Here is a 17,616-nt window from a genome sequence, read left to right as displayed (position 1 = left end):
TTTCCTCTGAACAGATCTCTACATAGCCTCTTCTGTTCTATGTATGCACAATTATAAAAGGTATAGAGATAATAAATATAAACCGTTCCCAATGGAACCAAGGAGAATCAAAGGGCATTAGGCAACGTTTTGGGTCAGGTCGCTATAGTAGGGGGGAGAAAGCTGGAAGAGAAGTGGGGGGGGGGGGGTTGATAAAGCCAAGCAAATGATAGTGAATTCCCCAATTTTAGCTGACTAATCTACAAACATGTGCCCCACCTGGATGTGCACCAATTTCTCTTTCTCTCGTCCCTTCCTACATTCCTTCCTCTGGCTTCACTTTTCACACCTTTTCTATCCATAGCTCATTATCTCATATTTATTGTCTTTATCTTCTCTGGTCTTTGTCCAACCGTCTGCCAATTAAAAAAAACTTCACCTATATCCACCTATCACTTACCAGGCTTTGTCCCACCCCAACCTCTCTTCCCACTACTACATCCAGTCTCAAGGGTCTCAACCGAAAATGTCACCTATCCTCATCCTCTAGAGATGGTGCCAGACCTGCTGAATTACTCTTGCACTTTGTCTTTTTTTGTAAACCAGCATCTGCAATTCCTTGAGTCAACCTACCATAGTGAAGGTTATTGGTTAAAAAAAAATCTTTTTTTTAACCAATGCTGGTGCTTTGGGACCTGAAATGCCAAGGGTGGTAACGGCTGAAGGATTAACTTTCCCCAATGACCTCCCTCTAACTCATTCTCTTTCACTTGTCTAATGCTACCGCTAACTACTTGGGGTTAATTAAACTATCACAAAATATCACAGATCACATTGGGGTAATGAACAAGTCGCTGGAGGAACTCAGTGGAGCATAGGAGGAGTGATCCTCATGGATGAGGAATGATCTTAGAGAGGTTTATAAAACTATGAGCAGCACAGATAGGGTGGATAGTCACAATCTCTTACCCCAGAATAGAGTCTAAAACTAGAGAACATAGGTTTAAGAAGAGAGGAAAAATAATTGAAAGAGATCTAACCGTAGGTTTTTCCACACAGAGGGTGGCAGATTGAGGGAACAAGTTGTCTCCAAATGTCACACCACATCAAGGACACCAGTTAGCCTATTATTCTTGGGAATGTTAGCACTAGCACAATCCAGCTAGTCTCCTGCCAAACTCTATCCTCAAAGCCCCACATTTTTGTTAAACCTTCGAGTTTATCCAATTCCTTTTCTGAAAAGAATCCTTCAAATTGCTTCCACCATACAGTCACACTTGCTTCACAAATCACCACCACCTTCTGCGATTTTGTTCTTTTGTATTGCCTTCAATTCTTTTGCCAATAATTTAATCTGTTTCTTTTTGTTCTCAACATTTCTACAATTGGAAACTGTTATCTTTCAACCTATCATGACTATTGCTTTACTTTCCAATAAGCTACACACTTGAGACTAGCAAACACAAATTGATCCTCTCCAGCTGTTAAATGGCTCTTAAGTTTTTTGTTTTGACCAACCTGACTGTTACCTGACTCAAGGCATAAATTGAGATGCAGACAAAACACAACAGTGATTTCAGGTATAGAAATGAGAGGATAGTTGTTAAACCATATTCATTGTAATATAGTTCAGTTTAGTTTAGAGATACAGCACAGAAACAGGCCCTTCGGCCCACCGAGTCTGCATCAAACACCGATCCCCGCACATTAACACTATCCTACACACACTAGGGACAATTTACACATACACCAAGTCAATTAACCTACACACCTGTACATCGTTGGAGTGTGGGAGGAAACTGAAGATCTCGGAACAACCTACGCGGGCACGGGGAGAACGTACAAACTCCAGACAGCGCCCGTAGTCGGGATTGAACCTGGGTCTCCAGCGCTGCAAGCGCTGTAAGAAGCAACTCTACCACTGCACCACCATGCCGCCTGTAAATAGCTAAACAATGAATCTTATTTATTGATCTGAAAATTGCTAAAACTCACCCAATATCATTTTTAGACTCAATGAGATTAATATCATCAGGATTCAGATCAGTGATCCATTTTTCTATTTCTTCGATCCAGGGATACTTGAGTGATGATGGAACAACTATCAGTAAAGGCCATTCCTTCTTGTACAAGTAGGATATTGAAATTGCTTGAATAGTTTTCCCCAGGCCCATCTGTTGGTGAAAAAAAGTATATCACCTTGGTTATTCTATTCACAATTTAGATTCAACCAATAAAAGATACTACTAGAAAATTAAGTGTTAGTTATTGTCTAAGATACTGCAAATTAGAATTTTCATAACCAGGTATCCATCAATGAAAGTGAAATGGCTGGAAATAACTTGCTCAATGGGGTAGACATTACATGCTACCATAATGGAATTTACTCCCACTTGCAATATTTAATATTTAGTTGTCCAATATTCTGAAAAAGGTGCCTTGACGATGTATCAATTTTTCAGCATGATCATTTTTAGAAGACATTACCTTGATTTACCTTGCTGACACAGATGTATTAAAAATATTGACATTCACTTCAAGATGAACGTTTAGTTTGCAACTTGAACTTGAATTTGTTACGGTAATTTTAGCAAAACAGATCATATTTCAAAAATATTCTCATTTGAATCTTGCATTTTGATTTAGTGCACCAGTTAGGGGTACAGGGACAATGAAGCCATAATGATAAATTTGCAAGTCAGCATGCTTTGTGAATTGGAGGGAATCTTTCATGTCGTGGCATCATTTCTACATTTTCCCTTGTAGATAGTGGAAGATGGGGGTTTGATAGGTGCTGCTGAAATAGTCTTGGTGAGTAACCGCAGTACATATTGGAGAAGGTAGACAATAGACAATAGGTGCAGGAGGAGGCCATTCGGCCCTTCGAGCCAGAATCCGCCATTCAATGTGATCATGGCTGATCATTCTAAATCAGTACCCCGTTCCTGCCTTCTCCCCATACCCCCTGACTCCGCTATCCTTAAGAGCTCTATCCAGCTACATGCTACATCCATGGTAGATGAGGTGAATGTTACGCAAGGTTCATTTTTGCTTTATTGTACAGAATCTTAAGATTCATAATTGTGCTGTGGAGCGTTATATTCCACGACTCTGGTAATTTTTCTGTACATTGTTCTGATTTGCACCTTTACCTCTGAATTTAAATTTTTTCATCTTGCCTTTTTCAAACTAAAGAAGGTCAGGCAATGTTATCAATCTGTAAACAGATACTCGGGTTTTAATTGCAACAATCAACTTAAGGATGAAATTTCATAAATAAACTCACCTCGTCTGCAATCATACACCTATATAAAAGAAATAAAAACAATAAATGGAACACCAACTCAGAACAACAGAATAACTCAGATTCTATCCAAGGTTTGAATTTTCACTAGTCACATACCATTTTAACAGATTTTTATCTAATTCCAAAAATTGTGACACATGCAGACAAGAGTACAATAGAAGACTGATTGATTTTAGCAAAGCATCAACCCAAACTCTAACTTGACAAAGCATCTACAATCTGAAAGGTATGTACATTGCCTGAGGAAATCAGGAACGTGATATCCCACAAATTATGTTTGTGCAAATATATCTGTTCACTTTTTTTCTTCTAATCACACATCTGCAAAGTCAATCTGAATGAATCATCTCTAAATAAAGTAATAAGAAACGCAATATCATTAACAAAACAAACAGGGTCTGAAGAAGGATCCCAATCTGAAACATCACCTTGTGGCGCGTCGATAAAGGCCCGAAATAAAGGCAAGGAGCCAGGTATTTCGGGGACGTTATATTTTATTATACCTCGGTTATCAGACGGGTCGAGTCTGCCGGAATGGCTTCGCGCCCAAAACCTTGTCCTTATATCTCTTGTCCTGGACTGGTCCATTCCCGTGCCGAGGGGTCGGTAGTGGTATGGCCCGACCCTTGGGAGCCGCCACAGGACCCCCCCCAGAACCGGAGGCACAAAGCGCACTGGTGGTCGCACAACCCGACCGGACCGCGTACGGTAATCGGTCGACAGAGGGGCCGGCGGAGGCACAGTTGGAGGGACAGGTGGTGGGACCCGCAAAGGTGGGCGACCTCGTGGCCAAGGCTGGGCAACCCGCACCGGTTGGTCAATGTCTAAGTGGGCCGGCTTCAGGTGGTCAATTGACACGGCCTCCGGCCGGCCCCCCATGTCCAAGATAAAGGTTGTCTGTCCGTGCTCCAGCACCCGGTACGGGCCCTCATACGGCCTCTGGAGTGGCGTCCGGTGGGCGTCACGGCGCAGGAACACAAAGGCGCAATCCCGGAGGGCCGATGGCACGTAAGGGCGGAATGTCCCATGGCGGGACGTCGGCACGGGTGCGAGCTTGCCAACTCGCTCTCGGAGGCGCTGTAGGGTGGATGAGGGCGGTTCCTCTCGCCCCGGCAACGAGGGCACGAACTCCCCGGGCACCGTGAGCGGGGACCCGTATACGAGCTCCGCTGACGATGAAGCCAGGTCCTCCTTGGGCGCAGTCCGGATGCCCAGCAAGATCCATGGTAGCTCATCCAGCCAGTCGGGGCCGGAGAGTCGCGCCTTCAGCGCTGTCTTCAGCTGCCGGTGGAACCTCTCCACCAGGCCGTTTCCCTGCGGGTGATAAGCCGTGGTGTGATGCAGCCGCACGCCCAACAGGTGGGCCATGGCCGACCACAGCTCGGAGGTGAACTGTGGCCCCCGGTCCGAGGAGATGACCACCGGCACCCCAAAGCGAGCAATCCAGTGCGCAGCCAACGCACGAGTGCATGTGGCCGTAGATGTATCGGCCAGTGGTATGGCCTCCGGCCACCGCGTGAAGCGGTCCACCACCGTGAGGAGGTGGGTGATGCCCCGGGACGGTGGGAGAGGGCCCACAATGTCCACGTGCAGGTGGTCGAAACGTCGGCAGGGTAGACCGATCCCTTGGAGTGGCGCCCGGACGTGGCGTTGAATTTTTGCCGTCTGGCACGGAATGCATGTGCGGGCCCAGTGGCCAACCTGCTTGCGCAGACCATGCCACATGAACCGTGCAGCTACCAGTGCGGTCGTCGCCCGGATGGATGGGTGAGCCAGCCCGTGGACCACGTCGAACACCCTCCTGCGCCACGCGGCCGGGACGATGGGGCGCGGCTGACCTGCCGACACATCGCATAGTATCGTTGCTGCTCCGGGGCCGAGGGGAACATCCTCAAGGCGGAGGCCAGAGATGGCAGTCCGTTAGCTGGGCCTCTGCCAGGGCAGAATAATCAATGCCGGGCGCCACTTCTAACACAGCATTGATGGCGGGGCGAGACAACGCGTCAGCCACCCGGTTTTCCTTCCCCTCGATGAAGCGGATGGAGGTGGTGAATTCCGAGATGTAGGCCAACTGGCGCTGCTGTCGGGCGGACCATGGGTCGGAGACCTTTGCCAGGGCGAACGTGAGCGGCTTGTGGTCCGTTTAAGCGGTGAACGGGCGGCCCTCACGTCGGGGTCACCAATGTGGCGCATCGATAAAGGCCCGAAATAAAGGCAAGGAGCCAGGTATTTCGGGGACGTTATATTTTATTATACCTCGGTTATCAGACGGGTTGAGTCTGCCGGAATGGCTTCGCGCCCAAAACCTTGTCCTTATATCTCTTGTCCTGGACTGGTCCATTCCCGTGCCGAGGGGTCGGTAGTGGTATGGCCCGACCCTTGGGAGCCGCCACAACCTATCCATTGCTCATGCTTATTGTATCTTTCTGGCAACTTTACAAGCTTTTGCTTTTTACTTTTAATTTTTTTTCTGCAATTCCTGGTTGGACTATTTTTCTTTGGTATGAATCACATGTTCTGTGAATGTTAGCCATTGCCCATCCCCCATCACAGTCTTTAATGTAGTTCGCAATCTACTGCAAAGTGTCCCCGATATCTTGCTTCCTTTGGCTAAATTAAACTTCGCCACTTTCAAATTTAATGCAAAATTCTTTACTCTTCCCAAGAGGGCCATTTGTAACAAGATTATTAATGAACCCATTCTTGGTGCATAGCACGTGACCGAAAATAGCCCGTTTCCTAATTGGTTCCTCAACATACTCATCTACAAATTCATCTCACACACATTTTCGAGGTTCATCTTTACACATTGTTTCATGACTTGATTTGCCTTATCTATTTATTTCCCACCACAATTACTGTAGTCCCCATTTAATAAGCAATTGCCTAATTTATACTGGACCTTCTGACTATTCTTATGCAAATAATCAACTTCTAGGCTTAGTTTTATTATTGTCATGTGCACCGTGCTACCCAACCAAATTGAATAATACTTTACATAAATACAATTAAACCAAACCAGAACAATAAGCAAAGCAAAGGGAAAGATAGAGTACAGAATATAGTTCTCAGCATTGAAGCACACCAGTTCCAGACAATGTCCACAATGGGATCGAGGCAAATCTGACAGTACCCTAGCTTATGAAAGGACCATTCAGAAGCCTGATAACAGAGGGGAAGAAGCTGTTCCAGAGACTGGTGGTGTGTGCTTTAAAGCCTCTGAACCTCCTGCTATTACATGGGAATGGGAGAAGGAGGAATAACCAGGTGGGATGTCTTTGAATATGTCGGCTGCTTTTCTGAGGCAGCGGGAATAGATCAATGGGTTCAATAGTACTTTATTGTCAGATGTACACTGAAATTCTCTTTTTGCATACAGTTCAGTAAAAAATCTTACAAGACATAGGCACAATTATATTTTAGTGCAAGAGTACAAGAACAGTAGGTAACACTGAGACAGTACCCAAAAGTCGCCAAGTTTCTGGCACCAGGTTGTGTGATTCAAGTCTGACATTATTAACAATAGAATCTTAACGTTGCCATAAAGGCCCACTGCTCTGGCTGCAGCACTGGGTCAGAATTCTTCCCATAACTAGAGAGTTCTCAAATCAAGGCAACATCCTAGTCAATCTCCTCTCCAGCCCAGTCACATCCTTCACATCATGCAGTGATCTGAACTGCACACAATACTCCAGGTGCAGTCTAATCAGTGTGTGTAAAGTTGCAATGTAAAGTCCTATGTTTGATATGCTGTGCACAAAATACTCCTTGGGCTGGGGTTTGCAGCATGTAGATAAGGTGAAGCTGACAAGATTGGTAAGAGAATGAATATGTAACAGATATACCAGAACCTCCTGGCATACACTAAGGTGATACATGACTCGACATGGACTCAATGAAGCGGAGTCTGGACTGTGCGATGGACTAGGCAACATTCACAACCCTCTGCAATTTCTTGCAGTGGGCAGAGCTGAACCCAAACCAAGCTATGATGCAACCCAACAGTATACTTTTAATGGGGGATCAGTCGAAGTTCGTGAAAAATTGGAAAGATTCCAAATTCCATCTCATCCTAGCCCGTGATCTGCCACCATGCCACTTTGCTCTATTCAAACACATTCCAATAATGTACCATGATTTGAAGAGCCAAAATCCATTGTAATTACAGTGATATCGCACTGAGTGCTATCTTGAAAGGTGCTGATTCATTATAGAACTCTTGGCCCTTCAATCCAAACACTCACGATACACGAGACCCATGTAACTTGAACACCAAGTCTGCTTGGTCTGCGCTGGCAACCCGACATGAGGGGCTACCCTTCTCACTGCTTGGCCAGTGAACTTGCCTCCCCACACATATTCCCCATCTCAACCACCCCCCCATCTCCAAACCCCCCCCCAAATATGGTGTGCTGCTGTACCAGGACTCTCTGCCTCAGTCCTGGTGTTGGGTGGGCCAGGATGAGCCATGAACTGCTCCATTTCCATGATGTCGAGCTCAGGTAATATTGAGGCTGACATTCGAGTGCACATCCTTTCCGGGAGCCAGCAGTAGCTACTCCGTGTATTGGTAGACTATTCAAATCCATGAAACCACAAGTCTACTCTGCTATTCAATCATGGCTGATCCATTTTTACCTCTCAACCCTATTCTCCTGACCTCTCCCCATATCCTTTATTGCCCTTCCTAATCCAAGGAGGTCTCCCCCTCCCCCCCCCCCTCCTCTACTGCTTTCTTCTGTTAAATGCATAGAGAGTTGCTGTTTCCAGCTGTCGTGACCCTGGAGATTTTGCTGTGGTGCCAAACAATGTTATCCCTGGTCTATCCAACACCAGACCTAATATGTGTGGGAAGGAACTGCAGATGCTGGTTGACACTGAAGATAGGGAAAAAAAGTTGGAGTCAGGGAGATCAGGCAGCATCACAGGAGAAAAGGAAGAGGTGATGTTTCGGGTTGAGACCCTTCCCCAGACATAATAAGCAGGCTCTCTACATAGCCATGGGCTATGCCCTTGCTGCAGAGGGCAGTGATTTATGTCAGGTGATTACAGGAGCATGCAGCAATGGATAGGGAAGAGCTTCATGTCAGGTTGTTGAACAAGCACATATTTTAGTAGCAAGCCTCTTGATCCATATACTTTCAGGACCCTTTTACAAAGATGTTATTCGCGCTCTTGTTCCTGCGAGCAAAACCTGAGCACTAGTGTATGCTACTTTCTCAACAGTGCTAATCTGATGTTCCTTTCAGTTTTGCCTAGCTTGCCCAAGTGTGGAATACCCTGAAAAATTTAGATCTCAACTTCAACCATCTTATAGCCATGTCACTATATTGTTAGATCCTTTGCTATTATGTAGTTAATTCATCCAACTTCCAATTGTAGCAACCATTCCAATAGGAAAATGATTCTGATGAAGGCCAATGATGATAACACATTGGCTGCATCAGCAAGCGTCTGGATGACTGATGAAGCATTGTTGAAAGTTGTGCATGATCGATTGCTGAATAAAGATCCCTCATAAAGCACTGCCAAACGAATAAAGGGCATATTTTTTTGGGTTGAAGTACTTATTATTGTCACATGTACGGAGATACAGGTAAAAAAACAATTGCGTGCTGTCAAGGCAAGTCATATCACAAAGAAATACATTAAGACAGTCCAAGGAAACAGAATGTGGCATACAGTGCTGCAGATACAGAGAAAGAATAGATTTGTAAAAGTGCGAGCGCCACAACGAGGTAGATTACGAGATCAGGAATTAATCTGCAGCATATCTAAAGTCCATTCCAGAGTCTGATAACAGTGGGAAAGAAGCCATTCTTGAATCTGGTGGCATATGCTTTCAAGCTTTAATACCTTCTGTTCAATGGGAGGGGAGTGAATAAGTAGGGTATTAATCGGCTTTCATCGGCTGACCTCCTCCCCGAGACAATGTAACGTGTAAATGGAGTTTGTGTGGAGGGAGAAAGGGAGAGGTTGGTTTGCAATGATGGACAGGGCTATATTCATAACTCAACTCTCCGCAGTTTCTTGCAATCTTGGGCAGGGCAGTAGCGATGCCAAGCTGTGATGCATCCCAGTAGAATGCTTCCTATAGTGTGTCTGTTGACACAAGAGTCATTGGAGACATTGCAGATTTCCATAGCCTTCTGGGAATAGCATTGGTGTGCTTTTTTAGATGTAGTATCGATTACAGTTGGACCAGCACAAAATTTTGGTGATTTTACACAGAGGAATTTTGAGCTCTCCGCCAGCTCCACTTCACCATATCACGATTTCAACAACTGCATTACTGCACTAACAAAAACAGAATGGAAATATTTTTAAAGTTATCACTTGCTTCATGGGTCTATTCATGTGCAACTCAAACACCTTGTCAGCCACTGCACACGCATGAATTAAAAAATACAAAGAAATACAAGGTTTAGAGTATGTCTTTAAGATCTGATCAAATTCTACAGTTTTAACCAGATATTTCCCAATCTTAATTATAACTTTTTAGAATAATATCAAACATCTGTTGAATTAAGTTAACCATTCCCCCATGGTTTGAGTTAATAGGCTAAAGGGCCTGTCCCACTAAGGTGATTTTAAGGTGACTGCCGGCGACTAAGCTGTCGCCGAACATTTGCTTGGGTGTCGCGGGCATGATCGTGAGGAGTCTTCAATCAATCGTAGCAGATCTCGGCGCGTCGTGGAAACATTTTCCAGATAGAAATTTCTCGGCGACAGCTGGCTTGTCGCCAGGTATCGTAGCTTATTGCGGGCAATGTCGCATGATGTTCCCAGGTTAGCTAGGTTGTCGCAGATGCATTTAGAAGCACGTAATATTAAATTAAGAAAAGCCATTTGAAGATACCAGAAGATAGTTTTGTTTAACCTATTTATTTACCGTCAGGACATTTGACAGGTAGATTGGAGGTGACAGTTCGACGGTCAGGCAAGCGTGGGAATTTCGCGATGTTTCCGAAGACGGTGTAATCTCTTAGCCAGGTGCTAGTTTCACAAAAAAAGTAACTTGTATCGACCTGACTCGACATTGTCGTGGTCATTGTCATAGGGTAAAAGAAAATTTTGGCGATCTGCTACGACTTTGACAGTCGCCAGCAGTCGCCTTAAAAATCGCATAATTGGGACAGGCGCTTAAAGCTGTTGAAATGTAACCTAGCGATTCTATTTTCATCCCTCTTTGTACAATTCCAGGACAATTGTTCCAAGAATATGAAAGATAGAAAATGGACAAATACAATTTCCTTGGTTCAGAGAATATTTCACATTCCTGTTGTTAAATTAGAAATGTGGTGCAACAACTATATTCTTGAGAGACCAATTTTTGTTCAAATTTGATATGTAGAAGAGTCAATACAATTCCTTACTCAACAGCAACATGTTTTCAATTCCAAATTTTATTCACATTATAAATGCCTGCATATTTATGTTGGGTAAATAAGTATTTGCGCCAATCGACTTGTAACAATATGGGAACTGCAGGAAAAAATAATTAATTTAGGTTAAACTGACAGGAAAAGACAGATCTTAAAAGACAAAATGACAGAATTGCCTTTTCCAGCAAGAGATCCTCTTTATACATCAGGACCAGAAAATGTTGGAAGTACTCAGCAGGTGAGTTGAAGAGAGGCGGCCAATATAAACACTGTTGTGGATTCAGAACTCATGGATGCAAAACCCAAGGACTAGCAGTTGGATGGGGGCAATAGAAAAAGGCACCAGATTATCACCATGGGAAGGCAATAGAATTGCTGTATGCCAAGTATTAACAGGAAAAATCTGGACACAGAAAATCATAATGCCAAAAAGCAAGTGACAGGAATACCTGCAGCAGTAAAAATATGTAGCTTTAAAATAATTTTTTATATATATGCTTAAATTTTTTCCAATTTAATGTTTGTGCTGATTTTGTGTAATTTAGACTGAATTAACAATGGATAAACCTGCAAATTGAAGCATTATAAATTAAATACCACAGCCAACCCATAGTGGCACTGCAAGTGCAATGTTAAGAATCCAATATAGAAATCCCTTTTAATTTGTTGGCAGTGCCGCTGGTGTTAGCAACCAATCAACTTGGCTTTACTACAATAATTTACTACTGTCAAGCTCCTCAAGATTGCGGATGACACTACCCTGATTGGGCTGATCCAGGATGGGGAGGAATCAGCCTACAGAGGGGAAGTGACACAGCTGGCATCCTGGTGCCATTGCAACAACCTGGAGCCCAATGCTCTCAAGGCAGTGGAACTAATTGTAGACTTTCGAAGAGATCCCCCTCCCCTCCCCCCACTCATCATCAACAACAACATAGTCACGTCTGTGGAGTCATTTAAGTTCCTTGGAACCATCATCTTCAGGGACCTTAAATGGGAGGCCACCATCGACTCCAGTCAAAACGGCCCAACAGAGGATGTACTTCCTGCGGCAACTGAAGAAACACAATCTGCCACAGGCAATGATGGTCCAATTCTATACTGCTATCATTGAGTCCGTCCTCACCTTCTCCATCATGGTCTGGTTTGGCTCAGCCACCAAGCACGACATCCGGAGGCTGCAACGGATCGTTTGCACAGCTGAGAAGGTTGTTGGCTGCAACTTTCCCCCCATTGACGAACTGTACACTGCAAGGGCCAGGAAGCGAGCGGGCAAGATCAATTCTGACCATTCTCACCCTGGCTACAAACTCTTCGAAGCACTTCCCTTTGGAAGGCGACTCCGGACTGTCAAAGCAGCCATAGCCAGACATAAAAACAGCTTTTTTTCCACGAGTGATATTCTACTCAATAACCAAAGTCTGTGGTCTCTTTTTTGCTCTGGTTTATTTTCACCCACATATTTAGACCGTAATGTTGTATCCTTATTGTTTTGATGTGGTTATGCTTTATTCTTAACTGTTAACTGCATGTTTGTGTTGTCATTTGTGAGCGGAGCACCAAGGCACATTCCTTGTATATGCATACTTGGCCAATAAACTTATTCATTCATTCAGTAATTATATTTTCTTTTCATCCTATTCAAAATAAGAAAAATACTTCAATGTTTTGTGAACGTACAATATCATGCGAGAAATGAAGGAAATTACTTTTAATAAATACAAAAAAAGTAATTTGTTTCCCCCGACTAGGACCAAGCGACGCAGTTTGAGAATAAGAAACCATTTATGATCGTCATTAGAAAACAAACTCTTCCCTCAGAGGATGACAAACCTTTAAAATTCTCTGATCGGAATTGTTGTGAAGACTCAGCGGTGTTCATTCATAACAGGGATGGATAATTTCTCGGCATTAAGGGAATCATTGAGGTCATGTTGAAAAGTGGCACTGTGATACTAGAGCAGTCATGATCTTGATGAATGGCAGGGCAGACTCTAAGGACCAGATGCCCTACTTCTCCAATACTTAGGTTCTATAATTATAAGTTGAATTCACCATTTTTACCAAAACGGCTGTCTTTCTCAAACTATGCATGTTGGTTGTTGTGGTGACTCAAGTCTTCACATTCGTCTGAGAACTGCAAGACTTTAATAGAAAATATTTCCGGTTAAAGTGTTTTAAGTGTTATTTTTTCACAAAATGTTCCATTGAGAACAAGTACTGAATGTACTGTACTTCAAACTTGAATTATAATACTAGCTGCCAAGCAAAATACCAATTAATATTTTAAATATTACTTGTTAGCATTCTAATTATCATTACAACTTTCTTTGCACGTTTATAATGGGTACTTTCAAAATCACAATTTTATCACCCTGTATGCTCATTTTGATTTTATTCATGAAAAAGTATGATATTCACAGAGGTCATGGCTATCAGCAACAAAAAAAAACATACTGATAAATGTGATTACAATTGAATCCTTTAGGATTAGGTTAATATTAAAGCTGCAAATTTGATAAAGCAACGTGGACACTTGTCTACCATTTGCGTAGATGGGAATAAAAATTAAGGAAATTATGTAAGTGAAAATTTCTACTTTCTGTTCAATTTAGTCCAAGCCAAAAGTGAGATTTACATATTAAAAAAATAACTTAAATGATACTGCTTAAACAATATTTTCGGAAAATAAACAATGTAACGTAACTCCTTAGCAGGTTGGCCAGCATCAGTGAAAAGAGGAAGGGTCAACGTTTTGGATTGAAGCGTTTTTGTCAGAAGACAAATCAGAAATCAATAATGCTTCAAGTGTGGAGTGGGGGTGATATTGGGGGGAACAAAGAGAATATCAGTGATAAAATGGAAACAACGAGAATAAATGGTGATGGTGCCCAGTTTTGCAGGCAAAATAAAAGCAGATGAGCACGGGGAATGGGAAAGGAAAACTAACTTTGCAGGTTGAGAACCTTTCAACATAACTGGATAATCGTGATCAAACTGGAAAGGCAATTACCCAAAACTGCTGATTTAGAATTAGAGAGTCAAAGTTTTCAGCATAGAAACAATAAACAAAATAATAATTATGGGTAGTTAGGGTGGATATTTGACAAAATGAAATTATAGGAAGTGTACGCAGAGCAATACGATTTGGCTAACTATCGCAGACATTTCAGGTTTACAGTGGAAAAGGGGGAAAAGAAAATGACTTAGACAATTCTTAAGAATAGAACTCTTACACACAAAGGGGCAGCCAGAATTTAGAGATTTGACAAAATCTCATCTCCCTGTTCATTACTCCCGCGACATAAATTCATTGACTGCCAGTAAATTCTCCGAGGCTCTCACAGCTGCCCCCAACATCTGCACTATTGAGGCCTCTCCCCCCCATCTCAGCACTGAGGATCTCGCCTCTTTATTTAATATCACTTGCTCTTCCATCCTGGATTCTACCGCTCCCCTTAAAATGAAAAAGCCTAAGCCCAAAGGTCGGCCGTGGCTCAATGACTCCACCAAAGCCCTAAGAAGGGAGTGCAGAAAATCAGAAAGGAGGTGGAAATGTGACAAGCTTCAAATTTCCTTCGAAATTCTGAGAAACAATCTTCTCAAATACCAGGAAGCAGTAAAGTCTGCTAGAGCACAATACTTCTCCGACCTTATTTCCAAAAACTCTCATAACTCCAAGGTCCTATTTAGAACAATTACCTCTGTCATATGTCCCGCCCCCAGTACCAGCTTAGTTGGGTCCCCTGCTAAGTGCGAAGAATTCGCTAAATTTTTCACCAACAAAGTTGAGAACATTAGAATGAACATTTCCCCTCCCACCCGTGACCTAGCTGTCTCACTAGTCTGTTCATCTAAATTGGACTGCTTCCAACCCGTCACTCTATCCTCCCTTGCAAAGCTTGTCTCCGCTATGAAACCTGCAACCTGCCCCCTTGATCCTGCCCCCACTGCTCTTCTGAAGGATGTCATTGCAATAGCCGGTCCCAGCATCCTCTCTATTATCAACAGTTCTCTGGCCACTGGCACTGTTCCAACCAGTTTCAAGCACGCGGTGGTCCAGCCCCTACTGAAAAAACCTAACCTAGACCCCACCTTGCCTAGCAACTACAGACCCATTTCCAAACTGCCATTCCTGTCAAAAGTCCTTGAAAAGGCAATTCTAAACCAATTAGTGCCCTACCTGCACCAAAACACCATCCTGGAAAGTTTCCAGTCAGGTTTCAGAGCCCACCACAGCACAGAGTCTGCCTTGTTGAAGGTACACAACGACCTGCTTCTCGCCATCGACACCGGCGACAGTGCAATCCTGCTCCTTCTCGACCTCAGCGCAGCGTTCGATACAGTGGACCACACCATCCTTATTGACCGTCTCCGGTACGCGGTTGGCATTGATGGCACTGCCCTGAGCTGGTTCGCTTCGTACCTCAAAGATAGGAGTTTCGCCATCAACATAGGCAGTTATTCCTCTGCTCCAGCTAGCCTCTCCTGCGGAGTTCCACAAGGCTCCATCCTAGGCCCCATTCTCTTCTCTCTATACATGCTCCCCCTTGGCCAAATCATTCAAAGGCACGGCATTTCTTTCCACTGCTATGCCGATGACACTCAGCTTTACCTCCCCCTGAAACCCAACAACCAGTCAAATTTAAACAGGCTCTTACACTGCCTTGAGGACATAAAATGTTGGATGGCACAGAACTTCCTCCAATTAAATGAGAGCAAGTCTGAGGTCATCCTATTCGGCCCCCCCGACTCCATCAAATTGATAACAGGCAGTCTTGGAAGTCTATCCTGCCTAGTCAAACCGCATGTCAAAAACCTCGGCATGATATTTGACTCTGCATTAAAATTTGATAAGCAAGTCAACGCTGTGGTAAAAGCCAGCTTCTTCCAACTTCGAACCATAGCTAAAATCAAACCTTTCCTCCAATTCGACGACACAGAAAAAATCATTCACGCTTTCATTTCCTCCCGCCTAGACTACTGCAACTCCCTATACACTGGGATCAGCCAATCTTCCCTGTCCCGCCTGCAACTGGTCCAAAACGCCTCAGCGACACTCCTGACGGGTACCCGTAAAAGGGACCACATCACCCCGATTCTGGCCTCTCTCCACTGGCTCCCTGTACGGTACAGAATCAATTTCAAGCTCCTCCTATTCACGTATAAAGCCCTAAATGGACACTCCCCCCCCTACATCAAAAATCTTCTAACCCCCCTCTCTAACTCCAGGTCCCTCAGGTCGGCCGACTTGGGGCTACTCACTATCCCGCGGTCTAGGCTTAAGCTCAGGGGTGACCGCGCTTTTGCGGTTGCAGCTCCTAGACTGTGGAACAGCATCCCTCTCCCCAGAGTCCAGGCTCAAAACCTATTTCTACTCCCTAGCGTTTGAGGCTCATTGAGGAGGCGCTGTGAACTGTTTGCGTGCTACTGTATGTTTCTTTTTTTTTCCCATTGGAACCTAATCAGATGTACAGCACTTTGGTCAACGTGGGTTGTTTTTAAATGTGCTATACAAATAAAATTGACTTGACTTGACTTGACATTCATCCCCAGTTAAAGGGAATTCAAAAAATTCATGATACTCAGAACAAATACATTGGTGACATCTTATTTTCAAAAAAATGACCTAGCTTTTAAGATGTCAAGAGTCAAATCGTGTTGATTGTCAGATGCACCAGGATAAATAAGATCAATGAAATTCTTGCTCACAGACAAATTAATGTAATGTAGGGACATAGGGATTGGCCAGGTAATAGAACCCTCGGATTGGGTTACGGTCACGGGGTGAGGGAGCGCGAGGTATTTAAATGCTTGGCGCCAAACGTTAGTTAGAGATTAGATTAGTGAGTGAAGTTAGTGTTCGTCCAGAAAGAAGTCTGTTGCGTTTGTCACGGGTTTTATACCAATAAAGTATTTCGATAATACCACTCGTCTGGACTCACTACATTGGTGACCCCGACGTGACTGACCGGTTTGTCTGGCATGGCCTGCGAAAGCAGGTGACAGCCTGGGCATGCGCCTGTATTCCGTGCCAGACCTCCAAAGTCCATCGTCATGTCCAGCCCCCATACCAGAGATTCGAGGTCCCCCCCGCCCGTTTTTTCCACATCCATGTGGATTTGGTGGGTCCATTGCCCTATTCTAGGGGTTACACTCATCTCCTGACGGTGGTTGATCGGCTCACTCGTTGGTCGGAGGCGCTCCCGTTGTCGGACACCTCGGCGGCCTCCTGTGCACGTGCCCTGGCGTTGCATTGGGTGGCTCGTTTCGGGGTCCCGGCTATTATCACTACAGATCGGGGAGCCCAGTTCACCTCGTCCCTCTGGGCCGCGCTGGCGCAGCTGTATGGTGCTCGATTACAGCAGACCACCGCCTATCATCCCCAAGCCAACGGGATGGTTGAGCGTTTCCATCGGCAGCTGAAGGCGTCCCTCTGTGCTCGCCTGACTGGCTACGATTGGGCTGACCAGCTGCCTTGGGTCCTCCTCGGCATTCGTACGGCCCCGCGGGCTGAGCTGGGCACATCTTCGGCTGAGCTCGTCTACGGCTCGCCCCTGCGGGTGCCGGGCGACATTCTCCCTTCCACTCCCGCCTTGCCGCCATCCGTCACGTCAGTCTTGGGCTCCCTCCGGGAACGGGTGGGTTCTCTGGCTCCAGTCCCGACCTCCAGTCACGGAAGCACAGCAGTTCACGTTCCTTCGGAATTGCGGAGCTGTGATTTCGTGTTTCTTCGGAAAGATTGCCACCGCCCCCCTCTCCAGCCGGTTTACCAGGGCCCGTTCCAGGTGCTCAAAAGGGGGACTGTAACCTTCACCTTGCAGGTAGGAAATCGTCAGGAGCTTGTTTCAGTGTCCCATCTCAAGCCGGCCCATTTGGACCAGGACCTCCCCGTGTCGGTGGCTCAGCCGCCGCGCCGGGGCCGGCCTGGGGCGGCTCGACTGG

At 44.9% G+C, this 17,616-nt stretch overlaps 1 protein-coding gene across 2 annotated transcripts in view; it reads right to left on the bottom strand.

Moving 5' to 3' along the window:
- zranb3 (zinc finger, RAN-binding domain containing 3) overlaps window positions 1-17,616 on the bottom strand; it is a 92,473-nt gene that overhangs the window by 56,183 nt on the left and 18,674 nt on the right. For both annotated transcript variants that reach the window (XM_078403397.1, XM_078403398.1), the window contains exons 3-4: window positions 3,266-3,284; window positions 1,975-2,153 (exon numbers count right to left, since the gene is read on the bottom strand). In XM_078403397.1, the coding sequence (XP_078259523.1) occupies window positions 1,975-2,153; window positions 3,266-3,284 (198 nt within the window). The remainder of the gene's footprint in view (window positions 1-1,974; window positions 2,154-3,265; window positions 3,285-17,616) is intronic.

The sequence above is a fragment of the Rhinoraja longicauda genome, chromosome 8 (genome assembly GCF_053455715.1).
Source record: "Rhinoraja longicauda isolate Sanriku21f chromosome 8, sRhiLon1.1, whole genome shotgun sequence".
Taxonomy (NCBI): Eukaryota; Metazoa; Chordata; class Chondrichthyes; order Rajiformes; family Arhynchobatidae; genus Rhinoraja; species Rhinoraja longicauda.
The sequence above is the reverse complement of the archived record's forward strand: the minus strand, read 5'-3'. Positions and strand labels throughout refer to the sequence as shown.